The sequence below is a fragment of the Copadichromis virginalis genome, linkage group LG15 (genome assembly GCF_057382275.1).
Source record: "Copadichromis virginalis isolate Kocher_CV1m ecotype Utaka linkage group LG15, C_Virginalis_male_GT1.1, whole genome shotgun sequence".
NCBI lineage: Eukaryota > Metazoa > Chordata > Actinopteri > Cichliformes > Cichlidae > Copadichromis > Copadichromis virginalis.
Window position 1 is genome coordinate 42,325,492 of NC_140632.1, and position 12,103 is coordinate 42,337,594.

At 47.0% G+C, this 12,103-nt stretch overlaps 1 protein-coding gene across 2 annotated transcripts; it reads left to right on the forward strand.

Annotated features, from left to right (window-relative positions):
• Positions 1-108: 108 nt before the first annotated feature.
• LOC146693111 (cyclin-dependent kinase 5 activator 1-like) lies at positions 109-9,546 on the forward strand. Of its 2 annotated transcripts, XM_085433477.1 has the most exons (4): positions 111-342; positions 449-851; positions 1,420-1,557; positions 6,088-9,546. In XM_085433477.1, exons 2-4 carry the CDS (start codon positions 477-479, stop codon positions 6,583-6,585), a joined length of 1,011 nt encoding a protein of 336 aa, XP_085289603.1. In that variant the 5' UTR covers positions 111-342; positions 449-476; the 3' UTR covers positions 6,586-9,546. The 2 variants fall into 2 exon arrangements, with proteins under 2 accessions (XP_085289602.1, XP_085289603.1); XM_085433476.1 differs by having other exon boundaries at positions 109-851.
• Positions 9,547-12,103: the final 2,557 nt, after the last annotated feature.

Consider the following 12,103-nt stretch of genomic DNA (forward strand, 5'->3'; position numbering starts at 1 on the left):
TTTGGTTTCCTGCACAATAAAAGCCTTGCAGCTTGTCTCTTCTGAGAGGCTTTTATTGTGAAACATCCACAGGAAGTGGGGTTTGAACTGCAGATCACAGATGAGCCAAAAACATGTGGATCAGTACTTCTGTTTGTGTACCTCAGTGTGTATTTGTACACAGTATGTCAGTTTACTTTCTCCACCTCTCCAGGTGTATCCAGGTGTTGCAATAGATGCCTCGCAGCTGCTTGTCTCTCCAAGTGCATTGTGGGTGACTGCATCTGTTTCTTTGTTGTAAAAACAACGGATCAGAGACTAAAACGTAAGCCCTGCACGCCAGCCTGCATCACACGCGGACAGGTGAGACAGACAGACGGATGGGCTTTCTCTCTCCTCTTCTCTCTTTCTCATCCCCTCCTTGTTCCTTTTCCTCCCTCCTCCTCCTCCTCCTCCTCTGTTGCTGCAGTGCCTCTCGCCTCCATCTGGTTGTCGTCATGGGAACGGTGCTGTCTCTGTCTCCGGGCTCACGGAAAGCCGCTCGGGGCCCGGAGGAGCTCGCGGTAAAGAAGCCGCTGGAGGAGGAGGAGAAGGACGGAACAAGGAAGAAGAAGAGGCACCCGGTGCTCCTGCACGCGCTCAGCTGGAAGAAACGGCTCGTGGCCGCGCGAGCGAAGAGGAAGGGAGGGAAGAAAGTGAAGCCCGCAGTGTCCGAGCCCAGGCACGTGCAGCAGGAGCGCCGCGAGCCCAGAGTAGCGAAGCCCGGACACAAACACGGACCCATCCCGGTGCCCGTGCCCACGGTCCCAGACCAGAACCAGAGACAGGCCTGGCCCGAGCCGCTCGTGTCCCCACGGAGGGTGGTGGTTCAGGTGGGTGAGTCAGTGAGGGGTGCTCATGTGTGTTGGCAGAGGTCATCAGCTGGTTTTTAATCAGAGACACGTAGACAGACAGACAGTAAGTGCATGCGCTTGAAGGTCAGAACATTAGGAACAGTGAAGGCAGAAAAACGTGATGCTAAATAATAAAAATGGAGAAGCCGTGAAACCTAACAAAGGAATCAGGAATAATAGATGTAAAATAATTAATATAAATTCATTCATAAAATAAGATTTTTATAAAATGGGGGTGTAAGAAGAATTATTCTGAAATTAATAATAACTAGAAACTCTGTGGTGAATACAGTTTTATTGTTAAGGGTCTGAGGTGGTTCAAAGACAGTTTTCAGTCTAAAAAACCCGGAGGAAAAAAACTCCCATCTGATTATAAAGTTTAAAACATCAGAGGGCACCACACACATCCACCCAGAGGACAGGTTCCACCTACAGAACCTTCAACAGAACCTCAGGTTCTACAGAAACCCAAACACTTTGTTCTACTTCCTGTGTTACAACAAAAAGCTTCCTCTCCTCGCTCCTTGTTTCCTTGTCTTCTCTGCAGGCGTCCACAGGTGAGCTCCTACGCTGTCTCTCCGACTTCATGTGTCGCCGCTGTGTCAAACTGAAGGAGCTCTCATCCAATCAGATCGTTCTGTGGTTCAGAAACGTGGACCGAGCGTTGCTCGTTCAGGGTTGGCAGGTGAGAGCCCATCTGTGTGTCTGTGCTAGTCTCACCTGTCCAGAGCTGTTATCTGCATTCATTTACCTTAACCTCAGGGTTTAACATGTGTGCTTACATGAAAGGGGCAGGGCTTGTAACTCCTCTGGCCAGTCACGGTGTTTACAGTGGTGACAGCTGAGTGGCTTATTTCCAAAGGAAGACAAACTGTATATTAGAGAGATATGAAGGTTTCAGACATGCTACAGACTGAAAGTAACAGACTGCTCCACACAGAGCACTGTCGGTGGAAACGTATGTGTGTGTCTGTGTTTGTGTGTGTGTGCACTTTAACTTCATGTTGTATGTTTTTATTTCATATCTACTGTGGTATTTAATAAACATGTCATGTTACTGTAGGTTGTTGCTGTGTTTACAAACTGCTGCTGAAAATTAACCTCAGCATCGATGTTTGGGCGTTGCATGTTAAAAATGATAAAACGTTACATTCAGGTCATGTTAGCACAGCTGAAAACTGGAGGAGCATGCTTGGTTTTGTTTGGCTTGGTTTGGTTCTGCTTGGTTTGGTTTGGTTCAGTTTGGCTTTGTTTGGTTTAGGTTGGTTTGGTTGGGTTAGGCTTGGTTTGATTGGCCTCCTCAGTTTCTGTGGGCTCGATTATTGTCTCAAGAGAACATCAGACTTCAGGGAGATCGATGGTTGGTGGCAGTTCTGAGACATGAGCCTCTGAAGCCTTGATCTCTTTCAAATCCCTTCTCCAGAAATTTGCAGTGGCAGTCAGAATGAAGGAAGACGGGTGGACGAATAACTACATGAACAAATCAGTCCTCCTCTTACTTCCAAGATAAGATAAGATAGAACTTTATTAATCCCTCGGGTGGGTTCCTCTGGGAAATTCGACTTTCCAGCATCAAGTCTGAACTGGGTTGTTTAATCTTCAGTTTGCAGCCGTCTGCTTTTAAGGGGTTAATGATGTAATTTTAATAAGGAGAGATCACTTGGATGAATTGAATGTAATTCACTGAGATAGAGAAATTATATTATTTTAAATGTATTCTGCCATTAGACTCTGATGACCCGTCATGGCAAAGTGGACTACCAGTGGTGATAGGATTTAGAACAGGACTCCTGGGAGTCTAGACACTGGTTTGGATGGGGCTCCAATTGAGGTGTCTATGAGGTGGAGATGGGATGGAGGTGGGATGTACAAATGAGAGTCTGAAAGGGAGAATGACTGAGAGCATAGATTGAATCTATGCAAATTGGGGGCTGATTGGCTCAAAGATGGCGGGCGATAAAATGATTGGACTAACCATGTCAGTACTGAGATTGACAGCATGGGAACTGATAATGATGCATAGAAAAGAAAAAGAGCCTAACACCCAGGAAAGCAGGTGTATGCTTATTGAACTTAGGCATAAGCTTCATAATGATGTCACTTGGATGTCTTCTGCTATTGGTCAGTCATCATCGGTGGAAGTGTTGTGACACTATGAACTATAATAATAATAATAATAATAATAATAATAATAATACATTTTATTTATAGGCGCCTTTCAGACCCTCAAGGTCACCTCACAGTAGCACGTAAACGTGAACTAATAGATAACAATGATATTAATCCAGAATAATTCACCTATTAGTTCAGCTGCTCTTTCTGTAGTACTAGTACTGTTGTCCCTTCATTGCCCTGTCATTGGCTGGCGTTGGCCAGGTGATAGAGCATGTTGTCTGCTAAATGGAAGGCTGATTGTTTGATTGAGATCAGTCCACATTTTGAAACGTGTCCTTGGGCATTGTACCGTCCTCAGAAAGACCACTATAGTGGGTCCGGGATGGGCGTGAGGTTCTGGGGGCGCTCCGTCTCTGGGCTGGGGCCCGGGCCGGGCCTCGGGGGCTTGGGTCCTGGTTGGTGTGTTGCTGGGGTTGTGGGCGGGTGGGTGCATGGGGGCCCAGCCCTGGAGCAGGGTGCCGCCGGTGCATCGAGCCACCTGGGGGGCTCTTCAACTGGTGGGGAAGATTGTCACATCTTGCAGGAGCTTTCCTCTCCTCAGGGGCTCTCTCTGCAGGAGGGGGAGATACAGGAGAGGTGGAAGAAGATCTCAGCCTGGGTGTTTATTGTCTTATGTAGTCTGGAAGAAGAGTGGATGGTGGGGTGGGTGCAGTTTTCTCTGTGGTGGGGTTGGGTGGACTGTCCCGGGCTCTGTGGGGCCGGGAGGCGCTGCTGCTCTGGGCCCCGGTCTGGATGGGCCTGGGCCCCCTTTCCCTGGCGGATCGCGGAGTATGGGGGTGCCTACTGGGGTCAGCGAGGGAGCTGGCCCCAGGGAGGGGTCACTTGCCCCTCCCTTCCTTCCCTCCCCATCTCCAGCTGCCTCCCTCTTCCCGCTCCACCACAACCACCCACACATGCAGGACCTTGGAGTAGGGGTATGTCACCAGGGTGCAGAGGAGACCACCCCCCCCCCCCCCCCCCCGTCCCCTTCTGGCTGCCTCTGCCTCAATTTTATCCCACAACTTAGACATTCACATTACTCACACTCTCATTACACATACATATAGGATCTTGGGGGTGGGCACAATACACGGAATCCAAAGTACCATCAGGGTGTACACCCCACCCCTGGCGTCGTTGCCCACCTCTCAATTTTAAATACACGTAGACACTGAGGGCTAGCAGGAGGGACCATGCGCTTACCTGCTGCTCTCTGGCAGGTAGCTCCATGCCCTCCTGGGTTTTAAATGCACCTTAGAACACACATGCATCAACACTACAATGAGCGGGTGGAGGGAGGTTTGGAGTCTTCTCTCACCCCCATTCTCTGCTGCTAGGAGGAGGAGTTGGCTGTCCGACTGCGGTCTGGAGTGTGGGGCCTTCCTGCTGCTGCGGAGTCGGGGCGGTCTGCCTCCCCCCACCGCAGGGAAAAGGGTAACACCACCTGGGTCTGGGTGCAGTTCCCCCCTCCAGGGCCAAGGGTACCTAGACCTGGTTTGTAGAGTACGCTTGGGGAGTGTGATTGTGTGTACAGCGTCTCTTTATGTCTGTCTCCACGTTGTTTGAGTGTGGAGTAAGTGCATATGAGAGCATGAGGGTGGGAATGGATGTTTGTATCTGTGTGTGCCTGTATTTCTGTGTCTATATGTCAGGTTGGGTGTCAGGCGCCACCTCTCTGGGGACATCTTAGGCCCTCCAAGGTTTGGAGGCCTATCTCCCCCTACCACCACTTCCCTGCCAGTGGCGGACTCCCTCAGACATCGGTGCGTTGGTGGTTCTTTGTGTCCGGGGATGGGCGTCCAGGTACACACCGGCTCACTCCTTGGCGGCCGCTTATTGGGGCCTGGGGCCTGGGGCTCGCTCGGGCCACTTCGGAGGTGGGGTGCCCCCGGCCTCTCAGCCTGGGGCTCGGTCACTCAGGCACGGCTGGCTGCCGGCGGAGCTCACGGGCGCGTCACTGCAACTCCCCCTGGCTTCTGCTCCGCGGCTGCTGAGTGAGCCCTCATCTGGGACTCTCCTCAGCTCTTTCTGGGACAGTGGCGCGGCTGCCCCTCTGTTGGTCTTCCTTGGTCTCTTGTGTTCTGGGGGCCTCTGGATGTCTGGAGTTTTGATCTCCTCCATACCTGCTTCATGCCCTGGAGGACGGGGCTGTGGCCCCCCCACACCCTCTAGCAGATCATTACATGAAGGAACCTTTAAAAAAAACAAAACAAAAACAAGCGCGTCCATGCTCACAGGTGTACACACGGGTGATCACACCCACAAACGACACCCTTTTTGGCTCCTACCTCAAAGCACACTGTGTTCTGTTGATCTTATGTGCTGCACAATAATGTTTAATATTTAGTATTTACTGTCATATTCCCATATATCATTGTGAGGTTGTTTATTCTATTACTCTTGTTCTCTTCTGCTTGTGTTCTTTTTTCTTTCTCAGCAGGTGACCCAGGTGATCGATATATGCATTTTTTTTTCTTCTTTTTTTTTTCTGCTCATTCTGTTGGTTTTTGTCTTTTGCCCTTCTCCCCTGTCCCTCTTCTCAGCTGTTTCTCTTTCCCTCTTTCTTTCTCCCCTTCTTTCCCCCAGTCAAGTCTGTCCCGTATTCAATAAGTGAAAATAAAATGAACAATAAAAGGTGAATCAAATGGACCATTACGGCAAGGCTGGGATGGTCAATTTGGTAAAGTAAATCCGTTGGGTCTCTTTCTTTGCCTTTAGACAAAAATTCTGATGGCAAAAGAGCCAAACGGGACAGGCAAAAAAAAAAAAAAAAGAAAAAAAAAAAAAGAAAGACCACTATAGTGAGTGTAAAACAGCTCTGTATGAGTGTGGATGGACGTGTGGATGGATGAGTGGACAAATGTGTGGACAGATGTGTGGATGAATGAGTGGATAGATGTGTGGTTGGATGAGTGGACAGATGTGTGCATGGATGTGTGGATGAGTGGGTGGATGGACGTGTGGATGCATGTGTGGACGTATGGGTGGACAGATGGGAGGATGGATGGGTGGATGACTCTAAGACTGGTTGTAAAGTCCACTCTCGGTTGTCCCCCTGCAGGACCAGTGCTTCATCAGTCCGGCCAGCCTGGTGTTTGTGTACCTGCTGTGCAGGGACGTGGTGGATGAGGATACTGCTTCAGAGCACGAGCTCCACGCCACATTCCTCACCTGTCTCTATCTGGCCTACTCCTACTTGGGCAACGAGATCTCCTACCCCCTGAAGCCTTTCCTAGTGGAGTCCAGTCGTGATGCATTCTGGGATCGAGCGCTAGAGCTGATCGAGCGCCTTAGCGGCAACATGCTGCGAATCAACGCTGATCCACACTTCTTCACCGAGGTGTTTCAGGACCTGAAGAAGCAGGGCACATCAAGAGCGAGGGAAGCGGAGAAAGATGGGAAACAGCAGGAGAAGGAGGAGTTGAAAGAGGGGCAGGAGGAAAAGATGGAGAAGAAGGAGGACGTCAGCAAAGAGAAACCTGAGGAGCAGCAGCAGCAAGAGAAGGAGGGGCCGAATGAAGACGATGAAGAAGGCAAGCTGGATGATCTGGACCGCTAACAGAGAGAGGAGATCGGCAGTGTTTGTTACAGAGACTTGCCCAGCAACCATTGACCCGCCAGGGTCTGAATGTAAACCGCTGTTAGCGCGGCGACTGACAAGCGGCAGGCGCGATGCCAAAAGTTTTACAGACACTAGCTCACTTTAACTGCATGATGTCAATCAAGCTTGTAGACAAGTTACCATGGCAACCCTACCATCTCAAGCCTTATTTTGTTTAGTTGCACAATTTGGGGGTAGGGACAGAAAGCATCACACGTGACAGCAGCATGTTCAGGTCAACGCTGGTTTTGGTTCTGTTCTGAGGTTTCTTTTCTGAGTTGGTGGGGTTTTTTTGGGGGGTGGGTGTGTGTTTCTGGGTTCTGCCATTCTTTAAAAAACAAACCATGTATTGTTTTTTTTTAATGGGACTGACCTGAATGCTGCCCGTCTGAGGCGGTCCGCTGGTTAGAGTTGGGGTAACAGGTGACAACCCCTACAAACATGCAGGTTAGCATGTGGTGATGCATAATGATTAAATCTGGAGTTTTAATGTGTTAATGAAATAGTATCACTTAGTTTTATAAGGACAGAGGCAGTGATGCTGTACGCCCTGTACCTGCACAGGTGTGTGCACGAGTGAGTTCCAACCAGAAAGAAAACCATCTATTTTCTTTTGATAGAGTCAGAAAAGCTGGAGGGGGCAGACATAGAGCTTTAAAACGACTCATTTTTTATTACGTCTGACTCATCGTAGATGGAGTGCACAGGGAGATGTTTGTGGTTCATGAACTGCAGGTTTTTTTGTTTTTTTTTTAATCATTGGACGTTGATCAGCAGGACAATTGGTGATCATCTCAGCTCTGAAACTGTCCTGTGCTGATCAGCAAGCTGCTTCAACTCGTTTCCTTCCTTTACTTTAGCTGGACTGAAGTTACTCACTGAGAGACAGGGATGCAGGAAAGGTTCCAGGTGTTTCACTTCATGTGGTTGTGCAGATGAAATCGTCTTTGAAAATAACTTGTTATTGTATTTATTCAGCTCATCAGAGCCCAAAGTGTATTTATTGATCAGAATCAATATTATTGAATGTTGAGTGGAAGATCTCCTCCTCCAGGAGGTTAGGGATGAAAATCTGACATTTTAACTTCCTGTAAACATAGTCCCATTAACAGAGCTGTGTAATGCAGATTTTCTCAGACAGGTCGTGTGACCTGGCAGTCAGCTGACGTGATTTTGATGTTTTCTGTCTCTGGTCTGAAAGTTGAATGTAAAAGCAGTCAGATCGACTGACCCTGCTGAACCATCATCATAAACAACAAAAGTCAGCTGTGTGTGTGTGACCTCTTATTTCCCTTTTCACCTGTGGTTTCATCTGCAGGCCACACTCTGTTCTACCTGCCTGTATCCATGGAATGAAAGATGAAGGTTTGAACCTGTCTGCTTGTGTTGTTTGGGTAACCCTCGGTCTTCAGACGGGACGAGAGTTCAGACCTGAGTCCCAGTTCATCCTGTTAGCCCTTTAAACTAGATCTTAAATGTGCCACTACGTGCACACTGCTAAATCTGAAGTGGCCAGAAGTTTGTGATGTGATGACAACTGCAGTCGTGGTTATTTCAGCCCCCTGACTGATGCCGAGACTGAGAGACAAGACCCTAAGTCAGGGGTGGGGAACTCGAGAGCTGGTGTCCTGCAGGTTTTAGATGTGTCCTTCTTCTTCTGAATCTGAATCTGTGTAGGGTTTATTGGCGGTTGGCAAACAGCAAGATGGTGCATTACCGCCACCAACTGGTGTGGAGTGTTAGATGTGCACTTGATCCAACACAGCTGATTTAAATGACTAAATGACCTCCTCAGCATGGCTGTATCCCAATTCAGGGTCTGCAGCCTTAAAGTACGCAGCCTCAACGCTCCTCAAGGGCCGTGTACTCAAAGACCGCTAAGGCTGGAAGTGTGAGGCTTGTGAAATGGGACGGTCTAGCCTCCGTCGCGCTGCCCAGCTTGCCTAGCAACCATGATAGCTGGAAACATGTGGTTGACAGAAATGAAGGAGAACATATTTTGCTTGTTTGTTTTTTTTCCACACGAGCTTTGTGTGATTTAATAAGTATCTGAGGCTGAGACCACAGGACTAAAACATGATTGTTGGGCTTCATATCTGTACTGAACAGTCATATAAGATTAGTTAGTAAATAACAGTTAGCTAATGTTGTTCATGAGACTAAAGTCAGTGTAAATATGATATGGCCAATATAATAGTTATTATATTAATCATTATTAGTTATTACAGCAGTGAGTTTGAACTCTCAAATCAAATCACTTCTATTGTCACATCACATGTGCAGGTACACTGGGACAGCACATGTGAGTGAAATTCATGCGAGTGAACTCTGTGTCAAATACTGAGCTTCAGTAAAGATTCAAGTTGCAGTTATTTATATGTCCTATCACCTTAAATCTTCATTCAAAGACACTCAAGTATCTTTGACAGTGTATATATAGATGTATCATATATAAGAGACAAATATTGTTCGTTTAATTTGTTGGCATTACTAAATTTGTCTCAATGCTTACATGTGTATATATATATGTGTAAAAAGAAAATGTGCGAGCTGTGATAACTGTTTCTGATAGAATGAAGAGTAGACGGATATATGAAATATTCCTTTATTGGGTGAGAAAATCAGACCATGTCATAACTGCTTTAAGTCATACAGAATAGACATCAGAGCCTTAAACAGGCTGACTTCTGCTAAATGGGTCAAACTGGGCAGAAAGTCTACAAACTAGGGCTGCACGATTTTGCATAAAATGAGAATCATGATTTTTTGGCTTAGAATTGAGATCACGATTCTCTCACAATTTTCTTTTCCAGTATAAATATTTATTACACATATTAACTGCACATCAACTTCGTAACAGTTGAGACTGAACATAAAAACAATAAATAAACATAAAAACAACAAATGTCTCACGTTTTGTTGTTGCTGCAAAATGTTGTACTGCTTGAAATTCCGTCTCCACCATTGCTCGACACTGCGTGTATAGAGCAGGTAGTGCAACAATAGAAAAAATAGTTGCGGGACGGCACTGTGTAGCGTTTGTCTAGGGTGTTGATCATTTTCCTGAATCCCTCGTTTTGCACAGTGTTGATGGGAGCCATATCTTTGGTCAGGTGATAAGTGATAGCCTCCGTAATTTCTTTGTGCCTGCGGGAGTTCGACGGGTATAGGGAAGCGCTGTATAAGGTTCCCGCTATTGATGTTTGGGTGGTTGACCAGGACGGATTTTCTCCTGTCACTTTCTCGTCATCCCTGACGTGCTCTCCGTTGTTTTTTCCCTGCTAATTTTAGCATCACACAGCACAGCTTCTGTATCACATGGTATAAGGCTCCGCCCTTGTCATTTGTTGAGCAGGAAGAGTGAGCGCTTGTTTTCATGCAGAGTACGTCCCGGATCAAAATGCGGTACAATCGTCGTCGTTGTCTTTTTTTTTTTTTTTTTTTTTTTAATCGTTGTCATTTGGAAATGAGATCGCACATAAGTATGAATCGAGATCGCGATTTTCTAACGATTAATCGTGCAGCCCTACTACAAACGCATAACATCCTTACAGAATATGATGTAACACTATAGATCAACTTAGCTCAGAATATATAAAGCATATAAACAATTACAGCAATATGATGCAACAAACACAGCAGTGCTACTGATCCAAAATACTCAAAGCTTCATAGAACTGAAACAAACATTTATTTTTAGCTCCATTCTGCTGCTGATACATACTTTAGCTTTCTGAACATTAAACTTGTTGCTGCCTTTCATAGTGTGTAACTTGAAGGCCCTGAGTACTTTCTTCCACACTGAAAACACTGGGATGATCACATTATTTGAACATTACCTAATAAGACTGATTCAGGACAGACAGTTATGTTAAACTTTCCTAGCAGTCCTTCACAAACAGGGAACAGTATGGAGGCCTATCTCCCCTCACCACACTCCCTGCCGGTGACTGATGCCCTCAGGGGCCGGTGCATTGGTGGTTCTTGGTGTCCGGGGCTGGCCGCTCAGGTATGTACCGGCTCACTCCCGGTGGCTACTTGGCGGGGCCTGGTGCCCGTTGCTCGGTCAGGCCTCTTCCGGGCAAAGGGGGGCCCTCGGGCCTCCGGCCTCTGGGTCTGCGACTCGGTTCACTCTGGCACAGCTGGCTGCCGGCAGAGCCAGCGGGCACGCCGGTGCAGCCCCCTCTAGCTTCTGCTCGGTGGCTACTGGGTGACCCCTCGTCTGGGGATCCTCAGCCCTTCCCATGAGGGTGGCACGGATGCCCCTCCGGTGGTCCTCCTTGGGCTCTCGCACTCTGGGGCCTCTGGATGTCTGGGGCCTGGATCTCCTCCATGCCTGCTTCATGCCCTGGGGGACAGGGCTATTGCTCTCTACATCCTCTAGCAGACCATTACATGGGGAAACCTTTTGAATACAAGCATGATCCACACAGGTATGCACACGGGTGTTCACTGTTCATAGACGTAAATTACACCTTTCTTGGCTGCTACTTCAAAGCACATTGTGCGCTGTCTGTCCTGCGTGCTGCACAACAACATTCAATATTTAGTATTTACTGCTGTTTACACTTAGCTAGATTAATGCGATGGTTTTTTTTGCTTGTTTTCTATTCTTTCTCTCTCAACAGGTGATCCAGGAGATTTTTTTTCCCTTTCTCGCTGTTCCTCTCCCCTTCTGTTTTTCTTTTCTTTCCTCTTTCTTTCTCCCTTTCCTATCCCTCACTCATGTCTGTCCCGTCTGTAACAAGTGAAAATAAAATAAAATAAATAATAAAAACAAAGGTCGATTAAATGGACCAATACGGCAATGCCATGATGATCCATTTGGCAAAATAAATCCATTGGGTCTCCTTGTTGGTCTTCAGACAACAATTCTGACGGCTAAAGAACCAAATGGGACAGGCAAAAAAAAAAGAGAAAAAAAAAGAGAGAGAAAGAAACAGAGAGAGAGTGCAGGACAGACAGACAGGTGACAGTCTCAGGTGTACACACTGCTACACAACAGCACCAGAGAAGCAGGATTTAGTGTTTGTGTTATTACGAGTGCTAAACAAGAAGAGTCCCAGATGGTACAGTGGACACATGTGTGACTGCTGTGATTAAAGCATCTTTCTTTCAGCTTAACGAGTGAACCGTCAGCTTGTTCAAACACACGTTAAAGTCCGTTTGGCTCGACACCACCGAACAGGGGCAGCAATATAACATAGCTAACATTAACAGTGCAGTGAATCCTGCTTGTGCCGTGATATTCAGGACTGCAAACCGAGCAGCATCACTCACTTTCAGCTTGTTGTGTTTGTGGATATATGACTGACTTTAATTATCCATAAAATCATCAGATTCTCTGTAAGATTAAGGTCGACTATTGAACGGCGTATATTTTAAAGTGAAGGCTTTAAAACAAAGTTGGTACTAACATCGCTAATGTTTGAAACTTTGCCGACCTGTGGCCAACAGTAATGATTTAATGTTCTTC